The sequence below is a fragment of the Muscardinus avellanarius genome (genome assembly GCF_963383645.1).
Source record: "Muscardinus avellanarius genome assembly, chromosome: X".
NCBI lineage: Eukaryota > Metazoa > Chordata > Mammalia > Rodentia > Gliridae > Muscardinus > Muscardinus avellanarius.
The window spans coordinates 11183034-11209785 of NC_137792.1; the positions used below are offsets into that span (position 1 = coordinate 11183034).

At 42.6% G+C, this 26752-nt stretch overlaps 1 protein-coding gene across 2 annotated transcripts in view; it reads left to right on the forward strand.

The window, feature by feature from the left end:
* Positions 1-779: 779 nt before the first annotated feature.
* NHS (NHS actin remodeling regulator) overlaps positions 780-26752 on the forward strand; it is a gene marked incomplete at both ends in the record, with an annotated part of 393363 nt that continues 367390 nt past the window's right edge. For both annotated transcript variants that reach the window (XM_080718566.1, XM_080718567.1), the window contains one exon: positions 780-1338. In XM_080718566.1, the coding sequence (XP_080574692.1) occupies positions 780-1338 (559 nt within the window). The remainder of the gene's footprint in view (positions 1339-26752) is intronic.

Here is a 26752-nt window from a genome sequence, read left to right on the forward strand (position 1 = left end):
CACGCTGACAGTCTCAATCCTAACCCCTCGGATGTAAATGAGCAACTACACTGGAACGCGGAGCGGCGAGGCCACCAGTGACTCCCAGCGGCCGCACGGGGTGCTGCGCCCCTCTCGCCCTGGCCTCCCCCGCCCTGCGTCCGCCCCGCCGCCCCCGCGCCGCCTCCTGAGCCGCGGCTGGAGGCGGATTCCTCTCTCCGGGTTTTCAGAAAGCCTCTTGAAACCTCCTCCCCGCCCAGAGAGGGGGAGAGATCCCGGGCGCAATCGCTCCCCGGAGCGGCCAAGGGGCGCGCGGGGAGAGGCCTGCGCCGGGGTACTTTCAAACTGAGGCGCGCGCACACACTCACACCTACCCATACACACACACACACACACACACACACACACACACACACACACACGCCCGTTTATAAAGCGGCGGCGGCGGCAGTGGCCAGGGCGGCGACGATGAGCACTGGAACGATGGAGCTGAGCCAGCTGACCCCGGTTGGAAGCAAGTGAGGAGAGCCCAGGCGCACCCCGGGATTTCTGTGCCCGGCGCTTGTCATCCTCCCCAGAGGACGGTGCGCCCGGAGGAGGACCGGCTGGACTGATTTGCTAGGGAGAGGGCGGGGAAGAGGAGGAGGCCAGGTGAGCGGAGGAGCCCCCTGCCTATCTGGACTGCCTGGACCGCGCCTTGCCCGACTCCTGCCTTCTCCTTGTTCAGGTGGGCGCGCCCGGACCCCAGCTCACTAGGGGAGCTCGGAGGAGAACAGAAAGTCGCGGCCAGGCTGCGCGGGATGCCTTTCGCCAAGCGGATCGTGGAGCCGCAGTGGCTGTGCCGGCAGCGGCGCCCGGCTCCCGGCCCCGAGGAGGACGCGAGCGGAGGCAGCGCGGACCCACCACCGCCCCTGCAGCCGCCTGGCCGGCGGGAGGAAGCCGAGGCGCCCGGGCCAGAGGAGCCTCCCCGTGCGCCCCCGGTGCTTCTCGGGCTGCAGCCGCTGGCTCTGCCGCAGCTGCCTGGGCCAGCTGATCAGGATGAGCAGCCTCTCGGAGAGGTGCCGGCGGCTGGCGAGGAGAGCGCGGTGGGGATCCCGGAGGCGGCGTCCGCCGCTGGGGAGGCGTCCTCGGCGGCAGCCGCGGCAATGCTGCTCATGCTGGACCTGTGCGCAGTCAGCAACGCTGCGCTGGCCCGCGTCCTCCGGCAGCTCTCGGACGTGGCCCGGCACGCGTGCAGCCTCTTCCAGGAACTCGAGAGCGACATCCAGCTAACCCACCGCCGTGTTTGGGCGCTGCAGGGCAAGCTCGGCGGCGTGCAGCGCGTCCTCGGCACGCTGGACCCCAAGCAGGAGGCAGTGCGTGAGTACCCGCGCCGCCCGCTGTGCTCCTGCGCCGCACCCTCCTGCCTTCCGCGGTCGCCGCAATTCTAGCCCCGCGGCGCTGCGCCTGCTGCAACTTGCACCTTGCTCTCACCTTCCCATCCCTCCCCTCCCCTGAATTCCATCCCAGTCCTCCTTGGGGGCTGAGTAGCCAACCAGTCTGGACCCACGAAGGCAGGGGTGTAGACACGAAGGGCAGAAAGTTAAAAGGGTGGCCTCTGGACTCACAGACATCCATGGGCTGAGAACAGGCAGAAAGGAAGAGTTTATGGGGTACCGAAGGCCGAGAGGGCCTGTCATTCATCTCTCGCGCTGGCCTTTCACGTCCTTGGTGGGCGAGAGAGAAGGGCACAACTTCTGTGGATTCCAGCAACCCAGCTCCGAGCCCTATAACTCAGCCCATTCGTGACTGGGGGCTCAAGGAGTAGTTGGTTTTCTTGGACTTTTGCAGTACTATTGAAATTTGTCTGACCTTTGGGGTGCCCTGAGCCCCGAACTTATGCCTTGCACTGGTGTGCGACGTAGTGGGGAGCTACTTGCCATCTGAGATGAACCCCGAAGCCTGACCCTTGAGGTCTGGAAGGGACTCGAGGAGGGGCGGGAGGAGGGAGTCCTTGGCCTTGGGGAGATCAAGGAGATCCCTGGACATCTTTTGTTGCCCCAACGACCTAGAATTCCTACTAAATGGTCCCAGTGCCATCTGCTTTCTGAGGACTCCAAAGGCTGCTCGCCCTTTCACCCCGATCTACCCCATCATTGCCCAGATCTACCTGTGTGTGGACTTAGACATGAACTAGTTCCGCCAGGTATGCTGCGGGAAGACGACAAGGAAGGAGGTCTCGGAGACCTCTGGCATCTTTGCTGTGCGTTGACTTCACTCTTGAGACATCCCAGGGCCCTGGATAGGTAGTTATTCTGTGCCATCTGCTCTCTAAGGGGAGTGCAGGCCAGTCCTCTGGTGCGTGCTCGCCCAAATCTAGCAGCAGCAGAATCATTTAGGAATGACCTGGGAGGTAGACTGGGGTGCTGGGCCGGTCCGCGGGTCCTTCGGCGCCTAGTCGTGTCGCGACGCTCGCGGCAAAGGTGATGTCAGCCGCTCCGACTTACGTAAGAAGCTTCTGTTGCTGCGGCAGCTGCGCTGGTGCGTGGTGGCCTCCGAGCGCACACAGCCCTGGCGCTTTCCGCGGCGTCCTTTCCTGGAGATTTCCCCGTGAACCTTGGTCCCATAACTGAGCTCAGCCTTCTTGCTCTCTCTGCCTGCCAGCGCGTTCTCCCTCTCTCCTCCTCCTTTGAAAAACCCTTTGAACCCCGCCCTGGGAATTCATCGCTTTTCTGCAATAACAATAATAATAAGCGTAATGAATAAATGATGTGTGCGATCGGTTTTCGCAGCTATAAAAGACCCGGAGTTGGGTTAATGACTGGTTGTTTAAGAGGGCAATTCCGGGGATGAGTTCTGGAAAGAATTAGGACTGCCGTAGGCCAAGTCGTATTTTACTTTGGGGATTGGAAATGAGCACTTTAATCCTGCCTCCTTTTTACCCCAAACCACACAGCAGGGACAGGCCCTTCACTTTCAACAGCGCTGAGATCTGGGGAGTGCGGCTGGGAGAGTGGTGGTTTCACTTCAAAAGAACTGGAGGGAAGTTCTGCAGACCTTTGTGTGGTGCATACATTTCCCGTGGTGGTGGTGGTGGTGGTGTGTGTGTGTGTGTGTGTGTGTGTGTGTGTGTGTGTGTGTGTGTGTGTGTTTAAACAGTTGTATTTCACACAAGCGAAACTCAGTACCAGGACAGAATGTGCCCTCCTCTCTGCTTTCTTTAGAAGCAGCAGTGGATAGTTATGGATCCCAAATTTAACACAGTCCCCTTCAAGTTCCTTTAACTGTCTGGAGTATAAACTAATAGTTAATGGAGAGAAGAGAAGAGCTTTACTATATGCATACAGTTGGTGCCAACACACTCTATTGTATATTTATACATCAATAAGGATGGGGTTAATATAAAATACCCGGGAAAGGACTTAAACTATCATTTTTTAAATTTTTCTAAAATGCTATCTCCATACTTTGTATCCCAATATGTCTCGTTTCTCGTTCATCAAAATTTAAGATGGCATTTGTTCTTGTTTGATGCCATAAAAGGCATTAATTACCATTGTGAGGAAAAGCACAGGGTTCTATGTCTTCCCAGTTTGGGTTTCCCAGAATTGTAGAGCCTGAAAGGGATTTCCAAGTGGAAGGGGGAAGCTAGGAAGCACAGAGATGGGCATGGGGAATGAGACAGGAAAGGGAGAGAAGCTGATACCTACTGGGAACTGGTCACCACTGCAAACAAGTAGGGTTCAGTCCAGCTGGGGCCCTTGGTGAGAGAACTGGCTAATTATGGAAGTGCTTTAGAAGCTGAGATGGAGTGAGATGAGCGCGCCACTTACTTATGGGACCAGGAGGGAAGATAGGGGATGTAGGCAGAGAGGCAGGTGGGCTGACAGAGGTGGGATGGGGTGTTCTTCTACTAGTACGTCTATTTCCTTGGAGTTATGAGATGAATTCATTAGCTGAGCGGAAGGTGTTGGCAATGTGGGGAGAGAAGGGAAGGTGTTAATAAGTCATCTCAGGGGAAACTTAGATACAGTAAGGAAGTTTAGTGGGATTATCTGGCTGTGTTGAGAGCCTTCTGAGATTTATGGTCATAAACTTGAAGTGAGTCCAGCTTTTCAGTCACTAACACCTGAGATCTGCAGTTCCTTCATGGACCTCAAAGTCAACCTATTCATCCTTAGACATTTGAATGTTGGTGTTTTTTTTTTTTTTTTTTTTTTTGGTTGCTGTCGATTATATTTAGTTCCTTGCATCTTAAGTGAATTTGATATTGAAGTTTCACAGTCTTAGGGAAATTGCACAAATTTTAAGTGCTTAGCTTGGTTAATTTTCATGACTGTGCCTGAAATACCCTTCTCTTGAACCTCCTACAAGTTATTATCCCACTTCCAAGGGGTAACCACTCTCCAAATTCCACCCTCGTCTTCCTGTTTTTGAACATTCTATAAATGAGCTCCTATGTGTTCTTTTTAGAATATAGCGTTATTCAATACTTAACATTGTTTGTAAGCTTCTTCCATGTTGTTTGCATATACAGTTGATGATGCATTCTCATGGCTGAATACAATTCCATTGTGTACATATGCCCCTATTTCTTGATCATTTCTCCTGGTGATAGATATTTGGGTTATTCCCAATTTAAGGCTATCATCATGAATAATTTTCTACATGCCTTCTATGAGTTTGTCTGCTTGATGTTTTAAAGCTGAAATAAATTTGCTTTTTCTAAAGGATATGTTTGGCTTTAGTAGATACCACCAAACACTCTTTTAAACTGGTTGTACCAATTTATGATCCCAGAAATATATGAAAGTTTGAGTTGCTCCGTATCATCACAGACACCGGTACTGTCTTTTTAATTGTAGCTACTCTGGTGGGTGTATAATGCAACTCATGGTGGTTTTTTTTTTTTTTTTTTGGTGCTACTGGGGGTGGAACCCAGGGGCTTTCTACTTCTGGGCTATACTCCCAGACCTTTTTTTAATATTTTATATGGAAACAGGGTCTCACTAAGTTTCTGAAAGCCTCACTAAATAGCTGAGGCTGGCTTTGAACCCATGCGATCCTCCTGTTTCAGCCTCCCAAGGGGATTACAAGTGTGTGTGTGTGTGTGTGTGTGTGTGTGTGTGTGCCACCACACCCAGCTTTTTTTTCTTTTTTTTTTGGTGGTGGTAATGGGGTTCCTGGAAACCCTTCTACCTCAGGGCTACGTACACTCCCAGACCTATTTTATATTTTTATTTGGAAACAGGGTCTCTTAAGCCAGCAAGGCTGCCTTCGAACCTGCGTGATCCTCCTGTCTCTGCCTCCCATGCCTGGGGATTACAAGCATGTGCCACCACATCCGGTTCATGGTGGCTTTAATTTGCAATTTTCTATGCTTGTGAAATTGAACATCAATACATATTTTTAATGATTTAATTATTCTCTCTTGAGACTTACCTATTTAAGACCTTTGCTCATTTTATAAAATAAGGTTCTTTGTACCTTATTATCTTTGTAATCTGTTTTTTATATCTTATTTATCTATTTATTTGTTCATTGTAGTCATACATTTTAATGGGGTACAAGATGGTACAGGCATACATGCATACATTACTCTCTTTTAGCCCTTCTTGAATTCCCACCCCATTCCTTTCCCTCTCCCTCCTTCTCCTGTTTCACTTATTGACTTTGATATGTTTGTGAATATATATCATGTACAGAAATTCTTTACACACCATATGACCACAAATATATCTCCTATGCTCTCTACTTTTTGCCTTTGTCATTTAGATCTATGATTGACATATAATTGATATTTACAAATGGTGTGAGGTAGGGATCAAGAAATTTTCCTTATAGATGAAAAAATGGACCTATTGCCACTTATTGAAAGAACCACCATGTCTCTATTTCACTGTCCTTGTCATTCATCAAATGGATTGATTTTAATTTTTAGATAACAGAGTTTTGCTCTCTGACAGCACCTGTTCTAAGAGTTTTATATGCATTAACTTATTTAATCCTCATAATAACTCTAAAAGAGAGTTATTATTTTTTCATTTTATTAAGGGTTTGCCACTTATTTCAGGTAGCAACAGATAGAAAGTAATGGGGCCCAGGAGAATTGCAATATTAAAGTCAAGGCCCTTCGTGATATAATCCTGAGCACTTGGCAAGCTTCATTTCTTCTTCTCTTGCCCCTTGCATTCTCTACCTTCAACCCCAACCCAGCCCTGTGTACCAGTCCCACCCAACTACTTAATGTCCTGCAACTTCCCAGCCTTCCTCATTCTTAATGCCTACATATATACTATTCTTTCCTTCTAGAACATCTTTACTGGCTTCTTTCTGTTCATTTTTAATGCTCATCTAAGATATCCTATCTGTGAAGTGGAAACCAATGTCTTGTCCACTTTCTGTCTCCCCGCAACTTTTCTAGAACTCTGTGCTCATTTTTATTCCAGCTTGCCCCATTCTGGACAGTAGACTCTGTCAGTGCCCTGTCCATGTTCCTTTCATCTTCAACTCTTATGCTGAAGGTTACTTACTGAAAACCTACAGTGACTCTGCCTAAGGCATTTATTTTTATCTGGCTAATGGACCAGGCGTGCACACAGGGAGAAACAGAGGTGCTGGCAAATTACTGTCCCCAAAGCACCACTCAACTAATGGTGGACAAGGACTTGGTGACTGTGACATTATGAGATCCCAACAGCTCCATTGAATGCTGCTTTAAAACCCCATCATGGAACAACTGAGAAGGAAGAAATCTTTCAGAGGTTAATGCTCAAACATCTGCAGCACTCTGTGGATAGGAAAAGCTTTTGCTGGAGCTACTGAAGAGTTCTGGCAGAGTGACGCCATTTTACAGAGCTCTCCAGTTGAATCATGGTTGCCTACAGTGATGACTTACTCGTTAGAGTATCTTCCTTTTTCCATCTCACTTCCTTACTCTTCTTTGAGTGTTTCCTGGGATCACTTCCCATCTAAGGTAATGCACTCGAGTGTGCATGTGTACTCATAGGATTTACTTGGGGGGAAACTCAAACCAACATACTCTGTTTAGTCTTTAAAATGTGAGGGAAAAGACATAGGGCTGGGAGTCTGGTAGAGGTGATGTTTCTTTCTCCTTGAAATATTTCCCTCAGGAGTGTGTGTGTGTGTGTGTGTGTGTGTGTGTGTGTGTGTGTGTTACTGGGTATTGAACCTAGGGACAAGGGCATTCTACCTCCAAGCTATACCCTCAGCCCTTTTTATTATTTTATTTTGAAACAGGGTCTCACTAAGTTTCTGGGGCTGGCTTTGAACTTGCAGTCCTACTGTCAGCCTCCCAACGACTGGTATTACAGTGTATTCTGCTTTGGGAAGATGATCTTGCTTTCCCTTCCCATTCTAGTCATTGTACCCATTGTAAAAAGCCTTCACAGTCTGGTTAATTGTATTCTTGGGTGTCTCAGTGACTGAGGTTAAGTTTCTTTTTCTTCTGGCTCTGCTCAGCCAGTTTCTCTACATCATTACAAGGTCCTAGCAGCTCCACTGAATGCTGCTGTAAAACCTCACGGAACAACAGAGAAGAAAGAAATCTTTCAGAGGTTAATAATTCATAACTCTGATTTCATAACCAGTAACAGTAACACTTTTTTTCTAGACTTTTCTTGTTGGACAGGATTGGACTTTTAAATCAAAACTACCTAACTACTTTACTTAGGAAATCCTTAGAATTCTGCTACACCGGTATTGCTAAGGTGGCAATATATAATAATGAAGGTTATTTCTTCCTGTGTGTGATGGTGTTTTCCACACACTGCCACCAGGAAAAGATAAAGTCCACAGAGACGCTCAGCAATGTCTTCAGTCTCAGAGCTTGTAAGTCTGCCGTTAGTCGTCATTCCCCTTAAATTGTGTTGGCCTAGGAAATCTCTCCTATTATCTCACATTATCCCATGATTCTTGAGGATTCACTGAATTAATATGACACTTGGAAATTTTAGAGTGGATGGTAATTTTAAACATAGTTGGAATTTTATATTGACAGTTCAGCGTAGTCTCTTTTTATTCTCTTAACAGTCTTGGGCTGCTGGGTGTGGTGGTGCTCCTTTATGTAATCCCAGTACTTGGGAGTCTGAGATAGGAGGATCATGGTTTGCTGACAGCCTCACCTACTTAGTGAGGCCTTTTGCAGCTCAGTGAGACCCTGTCAAAATAAAGAATAAAAATAGGGCTGGGGATGTAACTCGGAAGTAGAATGCCCCTGAATTCCATCCTCGGTACCACAAAGGAAGAAAAAGAAAAAAGAAAGAAGTCTTGGGCTGGGTGTGATGGTGCACACCTGTGATTTCAGTACTTGGAAGGCTGAGACAAGATGATCACAAGTTTGAGGCCAGCCTTGGCAATTTAGTGAGGCCCCATTTCAAAATTTTAAAAATATACATATATATGTGGCTGGGGGTGTAACTCAGAGTTAGAATGTCTCTGGAGATCATCTTTGGTACTACAAAAAGAATCTTGGGACACAAGGTTTTGTGTGTTGTTGTGTTAAAAATATCATAGGAAGGATATTCCTGGAACAAACCATCAATCACAAAAAATTCCTCAAAATTCTTTCAGTATCAGGAAATCATGAATCATATCTTGATAAAAGATGACAATAAGAATAATGAAGTAGGAGTGGCTTCTGAATGTAAGTATCTCATGCTAGGCAAAATTTGTTGAAATATTTTGGAGGCCACTCCTACTGGACCATCGACCCAGCAGGTTGATGGGGACTTTATCCAGCTCATCTTTGTGAATGAAGATAATAGGCACAATCAATTTTGGCTTCAGATATAATGTACATCTCTCAATCCATCTCTCATAAACATGAGAAGGTTTGGGCTTACTGAAATAGTAATCTTAAGAACCAGGCATCCATGTGCTGAAAAATTACTTAACCATTATGTATCTAAGCCCTTCACAGTGGAATTAACCAAGAATACAGTTAATTTAACGAGTCACGGAACCTTGGGATCTTTAGTTAGGAGAGTCCTTAGTACCAGTGGAATGCACCTTACGATCTAGAGAGGGGATTTGTTTTTGAAGATGGCCCAAATGGCAGCCCATCTGGCTTCTGTGCCCACTGAGACTCCCAGGAGCCAGAAGTGGCCATCCCTATCCCAGTTTTACTGCTGGATAGTTCCTATTCTCACATACACAGTCCTTATATACATTGAGACTAGAACTTTTTGTAATGACAACTTTTAGTCCTGGTTCTGGTGTCTGAAGCTCTATGGAATCTGCCTGTAATCTTTTTATCTGGGACATCTCTTAGACGCCTGTAAGTTACTATAATAGTCCCTTCTAAGTTTTCTCCGTCCCAGGTAAAACCGCTTTAGTTCCTTTGACCAGGCCTATTAATGTCAGAATTCTAGTTCCTTCCCACTTTGGTTGTCCTCTGCCACATGTACAGACAAAAATTTGGATTTGGATTTGTTCCTTTCTTTATATGAATGTCTAGTTAGGACTAAGGGGGTTCTTGTTTTAACCATTACACAACTCTGTTGACATATTGGCATTAGGAATTGAATCCAGGGGCTCTCTAACCACGGAGATACACAGATATCACCATTTTTTACTTACAAAAGGATCTTGTGAGGTTGCTGAGGGCCTCATTAAGTTGCTGAGGCTGGCCTCAAACCCATGATCCTTCTGTATCAGCTTCTGAAGTACTGGGGTTATAGGCATGCGGAACCATACCCAGCTTCTTTTGGCATATTGCTGTTTTTGTGGCCTAATGACTTTCCTTCTTTTATAGTGGTAGTTTTTTTTAAATTTTAGGAACACATTTAAAAATACTTTTATTGGTGCATTGCAATTATACATCATAATGAGGCTGAGACTGAAAAGAACATATACACACACAGCACTTGGTTGTTTTTAACATGAGGTTTCCTCTATGCCATGGTTCCTGTTGGTGGATTGAACTTAAATTTCACAAGACTCTCCCATTGTCTCTGTTAAATTGAATCTTGCTTGCTTTACTCTTTCATTTGCAATCAGCGGTGAAAGTTTAAAATCTTGATTCAATGTGTCAGCTACTGCCCAGAGCCCTTTGCTCTCTGCAGACACCATAAACATGATTCTGTGCCATTGCCCACATCTTTTTGATAAAATCATTGTTTAGATGGACTCAAGACCAGAGCCCATTGGCAGGCAGTACTAGCGACATCCCTCCAAGTTGACATCCATTAATCAACATTCCTTGGGTATTGCTGCTGCAGCATCTATGAATGCACCCCCGCCTTCCTGTTCTAACCACATTTCTCCACCTTGCCCACAAGATCTATCATCGTGAGCGACTGTCAAATGGTTTGCTGGAATCAAGATGCCATATGTTGGCAGCATTCCTTTGATCTTCGGGTCTAATAGCCCTACTCAAAAGGGAAATGAGGTTAATCTGGCTCAAACTGGACTCACTTATAACAATCAAAGAGGCCATTCTAATTTTCTTGTATATAATAGGTAGAAAGTTTATTTGGGGGGATTTGTTTTGTCATTTTGGTCACAGTATGAGTATACTGGTAGACTGCAAGGGGACTCTCTGGGACCCAGAGTTCATTTAACCAGCTGATGAGTGTCTGGTTGGTGAAAGGCAGAGAATCAGAATGTCCTTCCTTTCTTTTAGGATCTCTGTTGAGGACCTTCTGTCCTTGTTCTTTGTTCCTTTCGAAAAATGCTGGAAATTCATGATTGTAGCTTCCTAGGCTCAATTCCAGTGATGCTTGGAAGTGTTGAGTGTATCCAAGTGTCGGGAAGCCAGAGAGTATGTGGTTAGGGGTGTGGACTGTGATGCTGGACTGTGAGTTCAAATCCCAGCTCCACCCCTTCAAATGTTCATGAACAATCTATTGGTTCTTTGTTTTTCTTTTTTTTGGTGGTGGTGGTACTGGGGATGGAACCCAGGGGCACTGCACCTTTGAGCTACACCCCCAGCCCTATTTTTGTAGTCTTTTTTATTTTTTTGAAACAGGGTCTTACTGAGTTGTGAAGGGCCTCGCTAAGTAGCTGAGGTTGTCCGAGAACTGCAATCCTCAGGTCTTAGCCTCCTGAATGCTGGGATTACAAAGTATGTGCCACCACGCCTGGCTAGCTCTTTGTTTTTCTCCATCTAACATGGAATGGAGATGGAAGCAATACGTGCCACATCAGGTTGTTGACAGAACTAGAAGCATCAAGGTGTGTGGTTACCGAGAACCCTGCCTGGCCATCCTGAGCCCCCTGGGAATCATTGGCTATTTTATTGATACTACAATCGGATTGGACAGAGTAGGAGGGATGCAACATTTCTTTCCAAGTAGGTGAAAACTTCTGCTTGAATCTGTGAACTGCTGGGTCAGGGGAAAGGACATAGCTGACCCAGCAGTGCTGTGTCTCTGCATGGTCAAAGCCATCAATCAAGACTTTTCTTTCTTTGTAGCCTCTATTAGTATGAAGTATTGGAACAAAAAAATTGAGCCATAGCCTTATCATCCTGATTCATTCCTTAATTATGTGTCAGACACCATTCTGGGTACATTAAGTATGATCCAAAGAGCCTATGCTCCAGCAGAGAAGGGTCATCTCCAAACACCAAACAGGTAATTTGGGGAAAGGGAAAAACCTGTTAGAGGATGAACAATGCTGCAGGCAAAAAGAAACTAGCACAGAATATGGATGATCAAGAGAGTTGGGGGTGGGGTTGCCATTTCAATGAGGCAGCCAGGGGGGCCTTGGTAAGGAAGTGGCATCTGAGCACAAGTTGGAAAGGAGTAAGGGAGTTCATTATGTAGATGGCTGAAGGAAGATTCTTCTGGCAGAAGAAAACCACAGCTAGTGAAAAGGCCCTGAGGTGAGTGTGTGGCCAATGTAGTGCATGTGGGGGAAGCAAGGAGGAGAGTGGGAGGGAAGGAGACTAGCGTGGCCGGCTGCGGATGATTCACAAAGGGTTGAGTGGCCATTGCCAGGACTTTGCCTTTTGCTTTGAGTGCAGTGGGCATTTATTGGAGGCTTTTGAGCCTAGGAGTAACATGAGCCAATTAAAGTTGAAAAGAATCACTTTGCCTCTTGTGTTAAGTGAGGGAGAGGGCGTAGAAGCAGAGCAGGGGGCTCCCATGGCAATCCTGCACAGAGATGGTGGTCATTGGGTGGAACTCTTAAGAAGTACTTGGGTCCACCTTTGAGTCACTGGCACTTTTTGCTTCATTTGTAGATCTGGTCACTTCAACCCATACAGGAGGGCACAGATGGAAAATGAAAGGAAAGGAGAGTCCTCTTTCCCGGCCAGAGTTGTACCAAAGGAACTCAGGGTACAGCCTTTGGTGCCTCCTTGCTGGAGGAGTAAAAGAATTCTCACATAAACATCTACTGTATTTGTAAAGTCACTGATCACCAGTAAGTAGATGCTTCTCCTAGAATCTTGGTGATCCATCATTTCTGCTATAAAAGGAACTAAAAGGTACCTTAATAACTTCTTAAAAATATTAATGGAGCTGGGCGTGGTGGCGCACGCTTGTAATCCCAGCATTCGGGAGGCTGAGACAGGATGATCATGGTTCATGGACAGCCTCAGCTACTTAGTGAGGCCCTCTGCAACTCAGTGAGACCCTGTTTCAAAATAAAGAATAAAAAATAGGCCAGGGGTTGTAGCTCAGAGGTAGAATGCCCCTGGGTTCTATCTCCAGACCTGCAAAAAAATTTTAAGGTATAATTTACATGCAGTGATATGTACTGATCTTAAGTGTATAGTTTGATGAGTTTTAGTATCTGTATCTACCTATGTAACCCACACCAATATTGAGATAGAGAACACTCCCCTCACTCCAGCTAGGTAATGTGTGTGTGTGTGTGTGTGTGTGTGTGTGTGTGTGTGTGAGATCTTACTGGAGATTGAATTCATGGCCATTCTACCTCTGAGCTACACCCCAGCCCTATTTTCCTATTTTACCTTTTTTTTTAAACAAGGCCTTGCTAGATTGCTGAAGGTCTTGTTAAATTGCTGAGGCTGGTCTCAAACCCTCATTCTTCTTTGTCTCAGCCTTCCAAGTGCTAGGATCTCAGGCATGGGCCACCCCACCTGGCCGGCAATACTCTTTTGAGGTAGAAAAGTGATATTTGAACTCTGATGGCCTAACACCAGTCCCTAACCAGGCCTGTCAATGAATAAGGCCACGGAAGAAAATGACTGTACAGAAGCTTCTGGGCTCTGGTGACCCTAGGAGTAACTTAGAAGTGGTAACTTTTTAAACACAAAGCTAAAATAACATTTTATTTATTTATTTATCTATTCATTTATTTTGTGTATGATACAAGGGATTGAATCCACAAGTATTATACCACTGAGCTATACCTCCAGCCTTACTGTTTTTCTTATTTTGAAATAGGATCTCACTAAGTTGCTGAGGTTGGCCTCCCACCTGTAATCCTCCTGTCTCAACCTCCCAAGTACAAGGATATGCTACCACACTCAGCTAAAATAGCATTTTAAAAGACATGAAAAAAAAAAGGATCTTACTACTCAGAGGACATTTTCCAAGTAACAGGGAATACTGATTTGCAACTGCATTTTCAGCCAATTCTGATGCTTGAAGTCTCATTGAAGGACTAAGAAGGTTGTTCAAAATTTGATTTCTGATTGTTTTAAGTGCATTTAAATTTGTGAGATAAAAGCCCTCTTCTAGAGTTCAGTTATTCCTGATTTTGTGTATGTGTGTGTGTGTGTGTGGTACTTGGTTTTGAACCTAAGGATATTCTGCCTCTGAGCTCTACCCTCAGTCCTATTTTATTTTACTGTTTTGAAACAAGGTCTCACTAAGTTGCTGATACTGGCCTTGAACTTATGATCCCCCTGTCTCAGCCTCCCAAGTAATGGGATTACAGGCCTGAGCTAACAGTCCTATTTTTGATTTTTTTTCTAATACTTGACATCTGAGATAGAGAAGAGCTATTAACTATGAGGACAGATGACAGCCACTGAAACATAATGTTCATTAGAATATAATATCAATATTTATGTTTTGCTCCAGCCTGCATCTGGACTCCATTCCTTGAGCCTGTATTTATATTTTAACAATGCAAGTAAAGCTGTATTTCCCTTTTAAATTTGGCACCAAAATTCTGCTACCTCAGCCGATCCCCCCCATCCTTGAAGTGATTCATTTGTGAGATGACGAATGTTTATCAAGAGTTTGATTCTAGGGATTAACTACAAGAGGGAAGAAGTCCAGCAGGAATAAATACCGCAGTAATCCTTCTCCACGTGAGAAGCCATGGGACTTTCTGTTTTACAAACAGGAGAGACATGGGTTTTGATGTTTGGGGCCACATGGGGGGAAGCGGGTAAATGAAGAAAAGATATTGGGAAGGGTGCCCTGGAAAGCTTTCAAAGAGCATCACTTGAACTAAATGCCTTTGTTGTGAGAGAAGAGATGTTGGAACCCTGCTCAGGTATCAGATGTCACCCGGTGCTCATCTGGCAAAATTTTAGCCTTTCCTAATTAAAACTAATCTAATTGTTCGGAGAAAAATATATTGCATCACGTTTCCTCTTGTGTGGCTTTGTTAACCCTTTGTTTTCTCTCCCAAGATGGGCAAGTCTCAGGCTGGTGGTAGGGCGGGAGGTGATAATGAGGAGTGGGGTTCAATTACACATGAACTCGGAAGAAGGACAATGAGTGGGGCAGGCTATTTAGAATATTGGCCTATAAAGAGAGTTTGAAGCCCTTTTGGGTTTTCTTAATTGATTTGTCAATATGATAGTTGAAGAAGTGACACCTTCCTTTACTTCCCAAATTGGACTTTGTTTTCTTTCCAAGTGCCTTTGCATGCTTTTCTGTGGTTGATCAGCCTGCTTGACTCAAACTTTACACTTAGGAAGCTTAGCTTCCAGATTTGCTCACCGAGGGACTGGGATTTCTGACATGATCGCATGCCTGTGTTCCTAATCCGGACTACCTTCCTAGTAAAGAGTGTATGCTGGCCTTTGATTTTGGAGTTCCACCACTTACTGACTGTGTGACCTTGGACAAGTACATAGTCTCTGTGCCTCTGTTTCCTTCTCTGTGGAATGGGGATGCTGTCAGTATTAGCTGCATAGAGTTGTTATGAAGGTTAAGTGAATTAATTCCAGGGGTAGTGCCAGCAGTGTGCAGTATAAGCATAGGATACACAGTAAGGTTTAATATGTTTAAGCCATTGATGGTACTATTTTGTTGCTGTTTCATCATTATTATTAATTCAAGGCTTGGAAAATGGAAGTAGGTATAAATGTGGATGAAACCCAGCTCCTTTGGCTTCACAGTCAGAGCAAATATTCTGGCCAGCTGGATGTACAGTAAAAATAAGGGACAAAAGAATGTCATTCCATTTTCTGACTTGGCTAGACTACCACAGCCACGGAGCCCTGCAAGAACAATTTAGCATCTGACTGTCATTATACCCCCATTCTCAGGGCTTGGGGGCTTCTGATGATGGGCAAAAGGAGGCATAGGTGTGGATGCGTGCCATTGCAGAAGTGCAAACATCTATGCCCTGTTTGTATCTTCTTGCATAATGCCATGCCTTTTTCTTCTTGGTATTCAGACTTCAGGCATGGAACAGCTAGAAGAGAAGGGAAATTACCAATTTGATGTGGCAAAGAATTTGTAGTTGTTCACCAACTCTTTCTTTTTTACTCCTGGGCATGCCTTTAGGCTGTGTTTCCCAACCTAACTTGTAGTTAGGTGTGATCAGGTGCAGAGTTCCATCCAATGAGATGTGGGAAGAATAATTGCTCTACCTGTAGGAAGGCCAGATAATAGCTCTTAAACAATTGTATGCAGTTCATTCTTTCTCCACTGAGCTGGGTTCCTGCAGAGGGCTCAGCAGGGAAGACCAAGGCCCTAAAATGTGGTGGGGCCACCTGTTGTGGAGAGCTTTGATACTGACTGATTGATTAGAAATATCTTGTATGAGTGACAAGGGAGTTATAATGATTTTATAGAAAATTATCATTATTAGAGAAACAAGACAGCAGAGGGAGCTGGGGAGGAGAGAGATATTTCTTCTCCTGTCCTTTCACCAACCTCTTGCTTTTATTGAGAGTTTTAACCAAAACATTGTATTCACAAAAGACAGCAAAGCAATCGTGGGCGAGAATCAGGGAAAAACATCAAGGTAGACATGGATGAATCAGGGAATGAAAGGGTAAAATTCTGGGAAATAAGGAAGTTGTTAGAGTCTTGGCTTTATCGGTCCTTGAAGATATGTCTGCATGTAGAAATCTCCTTTTGGGTGGGCAGATTGTGCCCCTCTTAAGCCAGACTGAGATAATCTCAAAGGTGATGACTAACAATGCTCCCAACAGCTACCCAGTAGATGAAAGGAGCCTGGGTCTCTGACTCACCATGTGAAAGGCTGTCCATCAACATCTGATTGAATTTATCCTATGGGTGAAGTGAACTTGTGTTATAAGGTTTAGGGAATGTTTGTCACAGTAGTTAGCTGACCCTATAAAACACAGAGATATAGTGCAGGGAGGATAAAGGCTTGATTTTCTTGAAAATACATAGATGACCAAGGTACACCAAAGTATTTGGTGTTCTTTACCTGAATAAAAGAGGCACTAAAGAGGCTTTTCTTTCTCTGAGAGAAGGGAAGAGAACTTGTGTGTGAGCAGAAGCTGTGTGGCAGCTTTCTTATAGTAAGCAGATGGAAAGAAAAATCTGTTAGCAGAATTCCTGTTTCTAGAGAAATGTTTTTAGAGGATAAAGACAAGAGACTCTCTCTCTCTCTCTCTCTCTCTCTCTCTCTCTCTCTCTCTCTCTCTCTCTCTCTCTCTCTCCATCTCAAATGGATTTCTAATGTCTCCTGAGACTTTCCAGAGAGTAGGTAGCCATGTTGGAGGCAGGTCTTGGCTGGGGAGGGGTCCCTGGAAGTGTGGCCTTGGGAATGATAGAAGATCCCTCCTCCCTTTGCTATTTCTCTTGTCCATCCTCTGTGCTATGAGCACAGAGCCTTTGTTCTCACCCTCTCTCTGCTTCCCACCACCACCTGAGCTCCACAGACCTGGTCCCACATAAACCAAAACTCTGAAATCTCCAAAACTCTGAACAAATAAATCTTTCTTCCTCTAGGTTATGTGTGACCAGGCTTAATTGGGTCTCAGCAGTGAGAATGTTGACTGAAACACTGTCCATATATAAATGTTGCTGTTGCACACAAATGCAGAAACGGCACAGAGCATCAGTGTATAGCTCAATGGGTTTTTGAAAACCTAATACACCTCTGAAGCTATCACCTAGGGTAAGAAACAGGACATTTCCAGCTTTCTAGAAACCCTGATAGTATTCCCTTCCAGTCAAGGGTAGCTATTATCCTGACTTGTAATAGCACTGATTACTTTGAACTGTTTTGGAATCATAGAATATGATATTTCCATATCTGGGTTTTTTGCTCAAAATTATATTTTATGAACCATTTATGGTGTTGCATGTGGTTGTAGTTTATTTTCACTGCTGCATAGTAATACTTGGTATGAATATAGCACAATTTATTTGTCCATTCTACTATTGATGGTATTTGGATAATTTTCAGCTAAGTATATTGAATAATGCTGCTATGGACACTCCCACTCATTTCTTTTGGTGAATGTACTTACACATTTCTGTTGGGTACAAACTCCCTGACTTGAGTTTTATAAAACTTTCTCCCTCGATAAGACACTGTGACAGCGACTATTCTTGCTCCTTGCTGTCCCTTAACTTTCTGAACTAGGCCAAATGAAGCTTTGATCTGTTTTTTTTTTTTTGTAGTATAAAAGATAATCACTGATCTTCCACAGTGATGTTTTGGTGTCTAGAATGGAGAAACCCTGATCTACTTAAAAGGACCTCCCCTTTCTTTCTCAATTAAAGCATAATTATGGGGCCTTTTGATTCATAGGCAGAAGATCCTCACAAGGCCATGTTCCAAATCACTTGCAAACTCCATGTAACTGGAGTTTGACATTGGAATCTTTACTGGTACTGTTTCAGTTCTTCTGTGAGAAGGAGAATCCTCTTGGATTTCAAATCACTTCCTTTCCTTAGGGAGGGAGTGGGGGAGGAAGAACGATGAGTTCTCTAATCACTTGGCTGGATTGATCTTTGGAGTTATCAAGAGTTGCCTTCTCCATTGCCCCTACTATCAAGGTTGATGCTAGGTTTAGGCAAGGCAGAACACATCCTCAGAAGGCCAAGAGGCAAAGAAGAGAGAGAGAGGCCTTTCTATCCATCAACTGAGAGAGTTGATTCCTTTGATTCTGCCTTCAGGGACTTGAACATCTGACACAAAAAACATCAACCCCAGAAAGATGGATTTTTTTTTCTTTTGGTGGTACTGGGGCTTCTGGAAACCCTTCTACCTCTCGGCTACACTCCCAGACCTATTTTATATATTTTTAAAATTTGGAAACAGGGTCTCTTAAGCCAGAGAGGCCGGCTTCAAACCTGCACATTCCTCCTGTCTTCGCCTCCCAAGTGCGGGGATTACAAGCGTGCGCCACCACGCCCAGCAAGATGGATTTTTTTTTTTAATTTGAGAGGTTTAAAAATTCTCAAGCACATGCCTGTAATGTTAGCACTTGGAAGGCTGAAACAGGAATATTACAATTTCAAGGACAGCCTCAGAAACTTAGCAAGATTCCATTTCTCTCTGTCTGTCTGTCTGTCTGTCTGTCTGTCTCTCTCTCTCTCTCTCTCACACACACACACACACACATACACATCTCTATCCTTATTTCACACACACACACACACACACACACACACACACACACACACTTCTCAAGTAAACTCTAGAACTTCTCACAGGAATTACTTTCAAAGCCTTCACATAGGGCAAGATTCTCAGACTCCTTTGAAAAGGTTTCAAGTCCTGGACGCCATGGATGTTGTAATCCTTTCAACCCCAACCTGTGGTCTTACAGGTCCTACTCACTGGTTGGCAATGACCACCATTATAGAGTGGAAGGGTGAATGATTTAGTCTGAGCCTTTCCCTTCAAACATATCAGGTATACCCGAAACATCCCTGCCACCAAAGCAGGCCCAAATCTGCCTTGTGTTTTGATTGAGTTTGATTCACTTTGGGTGTGAATATGTGAAGCCTTTAGAGTTGAGTCTGGAAAATGATTATGAGAAGTCCCCAGGGGACCTTGCTGCCGAGTGACACACATCTGGTCCTTTGAAAGTGTGCTTTTATGATGAGTTTGAACACAGTTTTAGACTTACTATATACACCTCGTTCGTTTTCCTAAGTAGAGGATCGGTGAGCTGCTTTTTCCATGAGGGAACTGCTTTGGACCATTAACCCAGATTTTCTTCAAATATAAAGGCGACTATGCAATTTGCTTTTGACTTTTAGAAACTGATGGAGGCCTAGTGAGACAGCCTGTGAAGTCAGAAATTAGACAGGGAATGCTTTTCTTCACTCGCCAGGTGTGAAATGCAAAAAGAGCTTTATGCATAAAAGGCCTTGAATAGTCCAGATTTATGCTGAGCACCTGGGTAACTCATGCTTAAATCTATTGTGTGTCCCAGGCTGCTGTTCTTTCCTTTTACCCAGGCATGGTTTAGACCACAGCCTACCCTTTCTTCTTTATCCCTTGACTTTTTTTCCTATAGCTAGGTCTACTCCAGTTTTTGGAAAATCGCTGAATTTTGTTTTATTTTGGTACTGGGGATTGAACCAAAAACTATCCCTGAGCTATACCCTCAGCCCTTTTTATTTTGAAACAGGGTCTCACTATCATGCTTAAGATGGCTTCTAATCTGTAATCCTCCTCTTTAAGCCTCCCAAGTATTGGGAAAATCATTACATTTTTGTTGTAGATGACTGAGTGCTGCTAAGGAGATTCTTCTAAACATATTCAGACTTCAGGCAAATTCATAGGCATGAACACTCATGTATGTGTGTGTATGTATAATACACATACCTATAATATTTAGTGTGTAACTACTTTCTGCTAATACTATCTCCTGTTATTTTCACAAACCCCTCAACATTTTTGATGGAAATATTATAATATTATTCTTGTGTCTTCAGTTCAGGCACCCAACTACTCCACCCAGCTCTTTGCTAGACAGGGCACCCTTTCTTTCATCCCTCCTACTTATAGCCACTGAGATCACCTCTGACACCCAGATTATGACGGGGAAACAGAGCTCCAAATGCCTAAGACATCCAAGTTTGACATTGGATGCTTAGAAGGGCTGAGATTACGATGTACAAATTAAAAAGCTTATGAAGAGAGAAATACATATGCTGGTCACAGTGATGCATGCCTGTAATCCCAGTACTTAGGAAACCGAGACAGAAGGATCCCAAATTCAAGGCCAATCTTGGCAATTTATTGAAACTCTCAGCAACTTAGACACTGTTTCAAAAGTAAAAAATAAAATAGGGCTAGAGGTGTGGCTCAGAGGTAGAATGCACTGGGTATTCAATCCCCTACCCTGCCCAAAGAAATTCTTACTGTATAGGAAGTGTACACATATGACAGCGTTAGGTTAACACATGAGATGGTAACTATGTGTCTTGGTGTAACTAATTAATAATTAGTATAATAATTTCATTTCCCTAAAACCTTAATATTTTTAAGAATATATTCACTATATGAAATAAATCATTTACCATCATTGGAATCATTTTATATATCAAATCACTTTCTAATACCAAATGATTCTAGCCGGGCATGGTGGCGCATGCTCGTAATCCCCGTGCTTGGGAGGCAGAGACAGGAGGATCGCACTGGTTCGAAGCCAGCCATGCACGCTGGCTTAGGAGACCCTGTTTCCAAATAAAAAAATGTAAAAATAGCTCTGGGAGTGTAGCCCAGAGGTAGAAGGGCTTCCAGGAACCCCAGTACCACCAAAATAAAAAGATTTTTCTCATGGACACATATATTTCTTTTCTAGCTCCAAGGCCACCTTTCTGTATTCTACAATTTTGTTTGAAGACATAATGAACTGTGGCATAAAAAATAAATATTGGTCAGGTTTGGGGTGGAAATGAGGTTAGGGTGGCTACTGGATGCTTTTAGATAATGCTGATGGGAATATAAATTGAATAATTTTTATCTGGTAGGCAGTTAGCCTTTATGTAATTAATATACAAAAATATGCTAAAGATTTCACATCTGACTTTAACCTAAGACAATTATTGGTAAAGCAAAATAAAATAATTTATTGGTGCCTCAGTATTGTTTATAAGTAAGAAGTATTAGAAATATCCTCAGTGACTAGCCATAGAAAATTGGTTGAATAAACATTACTATACATTAGTAGAGGAAATCTTATTATACATTGAAATACTCTACCATCATTAAACCTAGAACTATGTTTGTGGTGTATTACAAAGTTAAAAAGACTTGTTACAAAATCATATGCAGCATATTGCATGTCTATTAAGAAGATACAGGAAAGAAAAATGTCTGATGTCTGGAAGGTTATATACCAAATCAGTGAATGTGTGTAGGTGTGTGTGTGTGTGTGTGTGTGTGTGTGTGTGTGTGTGTTACTAGGAATTGAACCCAGAGGCTTTCTATCTCTGAGCTACACCCCCAGCCTTTTTTATTTTTTATTTTTAAACAGTCTCACTAAGTTGCTGAGGGCCCACTACGTTGCTGAGGCTGTCCTTGAACCTGTGGTCCTCCTATCTCAGTCTCCCTATACTGGGATTGCAGGTATCACTGCCCTTGGCTCAAATCAGTATTTTTAGGAAATGTTTTGATCATGATCCACAGTGAGAAATAGGTTTTACATTTGTGAGCCAGTAGATGCATATAGCTGAAACAACAGTAAATTGACAATACTTATGTTTTCTCTGTGTGGTACATTCTGATGTGTCTATTTTTTCTTTTCTTTACTATTTTAGCCTTTCCTACCCAAATCTACTTTATTCCAATTATATTCTGCTTTTGTTATCCATTCTCCTGTTTCATTTTTAAAACGCTGCTCATGACCCACTAAGTTGCTTTCATGATCTCCTAATATCACAAAGTAGTTTGTTTGAAAAACACTGCTCTAAAATGTTAGCCTTGGTTATCTCAGCAAGGAGGATTATAGATACTTTTTAGGAGAGTCAAGGAGATGCAAGTACTTTTTTTCTCTGTTTTACTGATGTAATATAAAAACTAACAAAAAATTTAAAATGATATAATAATTCCATTCATAACCAAATTGATACCCTGTAACTTTTTAGGAGCATAGGTTCCTACTCTACTCCATAATTATTGGGCATTAAGAATGCTCTGGGAACCTTAAAGAAGATTATGGCAGGGTAACTCTATCCATTGAGACACATAGTTTAAATAATAGCTCAACAAGAAAATAAATCATGACCTTCCATCTTCAGTCTCGAAAAAATCGCCACGTCTCCCAATTTCTGTCTTTACCCCAGTGATGGTGCATCAGTTGCCTGTGATTTACTTCTATTTTGATTCCAGGTTGCATTTTTTCATGCTCATTCCACACCTTTTTAAAAAAGCTCTTAAAATCACCCGACATCGTTCTAACTAGTTTATCTAGGTTTGCAGAACTGTTGGAGTTAACCTCCTTTAAATCTAAAGGCAAGTTTAAATGGAAGGTAGTCATTAAGAATTTAAAGCAGGAAGCAGAAGCTTTAAAGGAGGATGAGAAGAATCCCCAGTTTGAGCCAGTGCACTTCCCTATGGGCTTCCTGCTTTTAGCACAGGGCTGGAATCTGCAGAAGAACCTGGCGAGTTCCTCTCCTGGCACAGCCACACACAAGGTGATAAATATTCCCAGGCTCTCTGGGAAAATCATTGGCAAATAAGCAGGGCAGAAATTTCTGCAGAAAGTTCTGTTTATATAGAGACCAAGTAAATCTCTGAGCATATGAGTCAACTTGGCGGGAGTTAGGGATGGCGAAGATGCTCCATTGGGCGGGGATTTGGGAGAGGCTGGCTGGCATTTTCAGGGTAGGTCATTGAGATGCTGCCTGCCTTTGAAAAGAATTAACGATAGGAAATATCTGGGGTTGCCTTTCAAGATATAGTCATTTAGTTACTATTGTTTCAGACTTTATGCTGGCAATAATCTGGCAATGCTGAAAATGTCATTAGAAGCTCTGGATTTCTACACATGGAAAAAGCTAAATGTTCTACCTTTGACACTTTATGAATGATAACATGACAAAGTTATTCACATACTCATTTACGTATTCACTTATTATCCCATAATTACCTTTGTATATGGTTGTCTGTTCATCTGTTTGCCCATCCATCCATCCATCCATGCACACATCTATTCATCGTAGATTCATCCAAGAATCAATTTATATGTTTTTTTGTTTTTTGCTAGATGCAGTATGTAAGGGATATATATGTGGCAATTCCTGGGGTAAGGAAGTAACTTTATGAGGAAGAAGAGAATTCTGTGTATTTGAGTTGCTCATCTGGTGAAGCAGACAGAGAAATGAACAAATAATTATATGTACCACATACTGTGAGCAGGGCTACAAGTGGTTCCAGTCTGGCTCAATTCATGCAAAATACCTCTCACCTTCAGGCCTGGAATCATGAAATATTAACTTAGGAGAAGCCTTAAAATTGAATGGCACATTGTTTTCTAGATTTTATTGGCAGATCCCTGGGCTGCCATGTCAGGGAGTGGAAGTGAGAGTAGGAGGGGAATGGAAAGTTGAACAGATGGGGTTCAGCTTCCTGCAGAACTTAGGGAGATTCCTTTTCATCTGTTTCATATATTGAGACTTTTTATAAACTATCATTGAGGAAAGGGCTTAGCTGCAAAGTACTAGACCAGCCTGCTATGTTTCTTTGTTCTCTTGTTTAAATATCAAGGCCACAAAAGGTAAAGCAATTAGCCTAAGGTTGTAAAATTGTTTAGTATACAATCCAGGAATAAGACCTGGTCTTCTAACTTGCATGGACATCACTTCTGTATGAGTTAGCTCTTGCTGTGTAACAGATGACTCCAAAAATCAATAGCTTAAAATACTCACCATTTATTTGGCCCATAATTCTGTGGGTTGGCAGTTTGGACTGGACATAGTCTGACTCAGTAATATCTGTGATGAGTTGCTTATTAGCTGGCAGGTCACTTGCTCATTGGCTGGTCTAATGGCCTTACATCTGGGGGTTATTTGAGTATTTGTTGGATTAATTGGTAGTCTTTCTCATCAACAGGATTTCAACAAAGCAGGGAACTATACAAAGCCTCTTGAGGCCCAAGCTTGGAGCTGGTCAATGCAAACCACAAGATTAATTCACAGGGAGTGAAGAAACAGACTATACTTCTTGATTAGAAAATGCAAGGTGTGTGCATTTTCTAATACACAGGATACAGGGAGGGGAGAATTTTTGCCCTCTTTTTTTTATCTACCACAAGAATATTAACTGGTTGCTATGTATTTTCTTTTTAACTTGAGCATAGAAATATAAACATTTAAAACTGCTATTTAATTCCAAAGTTGTCATTATGAGGAGGTTGTTGCCTCTTTCTACATACCACAAGTCCTCTTGCCTACTTAAAATTTCAAGTTGTTTGAGTTTGAAGCAGATGGTAGTTACTGTTTGTGGTAAGGGACACTGCACCTTAAGAAGATTTCTATTTTACTTCAGTCATAGTTTTTTCATGAGAAGCTCTCTCCATGGAAAGGACTTTTCAGTTCTTGATCACCCTGATTCTGTTAGATGTCTCAAATGATTGAATTTAAACTCAACTTTTCTATAAATTCCAATGTATTAGAACCTTCTCTAGATATTTCAGATATAAGCAAATCTAAAGTAGTCCTCTAACTTTAGGTAACTCACAGTCTAACTGGGAAAGAAGAAAGGTATTTAAGTTAGTATAGTGAAATATTATTGGGAAGAAGGGTGGAAATTAAAAATTTTAAGTGGACATTATTTTCTTTGTAGAAGAAAAATGTTACCACTTGATCACCCAAATAAATTAGAAAAAGTATTAGACAAAATTGATACTATTTCACGATAAAACCACTTAACAAACTAGGACTAGAAGATAACTTTCTCAGCCTGATAAAGGACACAAGTGATAACCACACAGCTGACATCATACTTAAGTATGATGATTACTTTCCTCCTGACGTGAAAAAATATGCTGGCCATTCTTACCATTCTACTTAACATTGTAGTGGAAATCATAATCAGAGTATTTGGGTAACACAAAGAAATTAAGTCATCCAGATTGGAAAGTGAGAAGTATTTCTATTTACATATGACATGATCTTCTATATAGAAAATCCTAAGGAATCCACAATAAAATTATTAAGACTAGCAAATGAGTTGATCAAGATTTTAGGATATAAGATCTATGTTCAAAAATCAATTATAAGCCAGGCGTGGTGGCACACACCTGTAATAACACTATTTGAGAGACTAAAATAAAAGAATCACAGGTTCGAAGCCAATCTCAGCAACTTAGGGAGACCCTCAGTACCTAGTGAGAACCTGTTGCAAAATTTTAAAAAAGGGTTAGGGATGTTGCTCAGAGGTAGAATGCTTCGTTTAGTCTCCACTACAAATACATACATTCATACATACATACATACATACATACATTCTACACACTAGCAGTGAACAAACAGGAAAAATTAAGAAGGCAATTCAATTTATAATAGCAAGAATAAGATACTTAGGAATCAATTTAACAAAAGAAGTATAAGCTTTATACCCTGAAAGGTATCAAACATCACTGAGGGAAAATAAGGATCTAAATAAATGGTAAGATATCAATTTTCTTGTATGGGGAGACTTAATATTAGCTAGATGGCAGTAACCCCCCAATTGATACACAGATTCAGTACAATCCATATCAAAATCCCAGCTAACTGTTGTGCAGAAATTGACAATCTGATCCTAAAATTCATATGGAAATGGCAGGTACCCAAAATAGCCAAGACAGTCTTGAAAGAGAACGGAATTGGAGAATAAATATTTCTCAGTTTCAAAGCATGCTACAGAGATAGAGTAACCAAGATAATGTGATGACAGGCATATAGATCAATGGAACAAAACTGAGAGTCTGAAAGTGAACCCTTGCATTTATGATCCATTGCTTTTCAATAGGATGCCAAGACAATTCAATGGAGGAAGCAGTAATCCTTTTAACAAATGGTGCTGGGACAACTGAATATTCACATGCAAATCATCACTACAAAAATCAACTCCAAACCACTCAGAATCCAGATATGGTGATGCATGTATGTAATCCTGGTTCTTGGGAGCTGAGAATTGCAAGCCAGGCTCAGCCATTTAACAAGATGTTGTTGCAAAATTTAAAAAAATGGATAAGGGTAAAGCTTGGACGTAGAATGCCCCTGGATTCAATCTCCAGTACAAAGCAATCAATCAGAGAGTCAAATTTAAGAGTTAAAAGTACAAACCTGTTGCAAGAAAATATAGTAATAAATCTTTGTGACCTTGGATAAGGCAATCATCCTTTTAGTATCTTAGATATATGACCCTGAAAACACAAGTGAAAACAGAAAAAGAAATAGAACTTCATCAAAATTTAAAACTTTGTCTTTCAAAGGACCTCATCAATAAAGTGAAAAGTGAACCCACAAAATGGAAGAAAATATTTGCTAGTCATCTGGGAAGGGACTTAGTTATGTTAGGGGAGCTGCTATAACAAAGAGTCCCTAGCTTTCAGTGACTGAACACAATACAAATTTATTTCTCTCATATGATGGTCTGATCCTGGTCATGTGACCATCTGCAGTGGCTGTCCTCCAGATGCTAACTCGAGGACCCAGGAGCTTTTCATCATGCTTCTTTT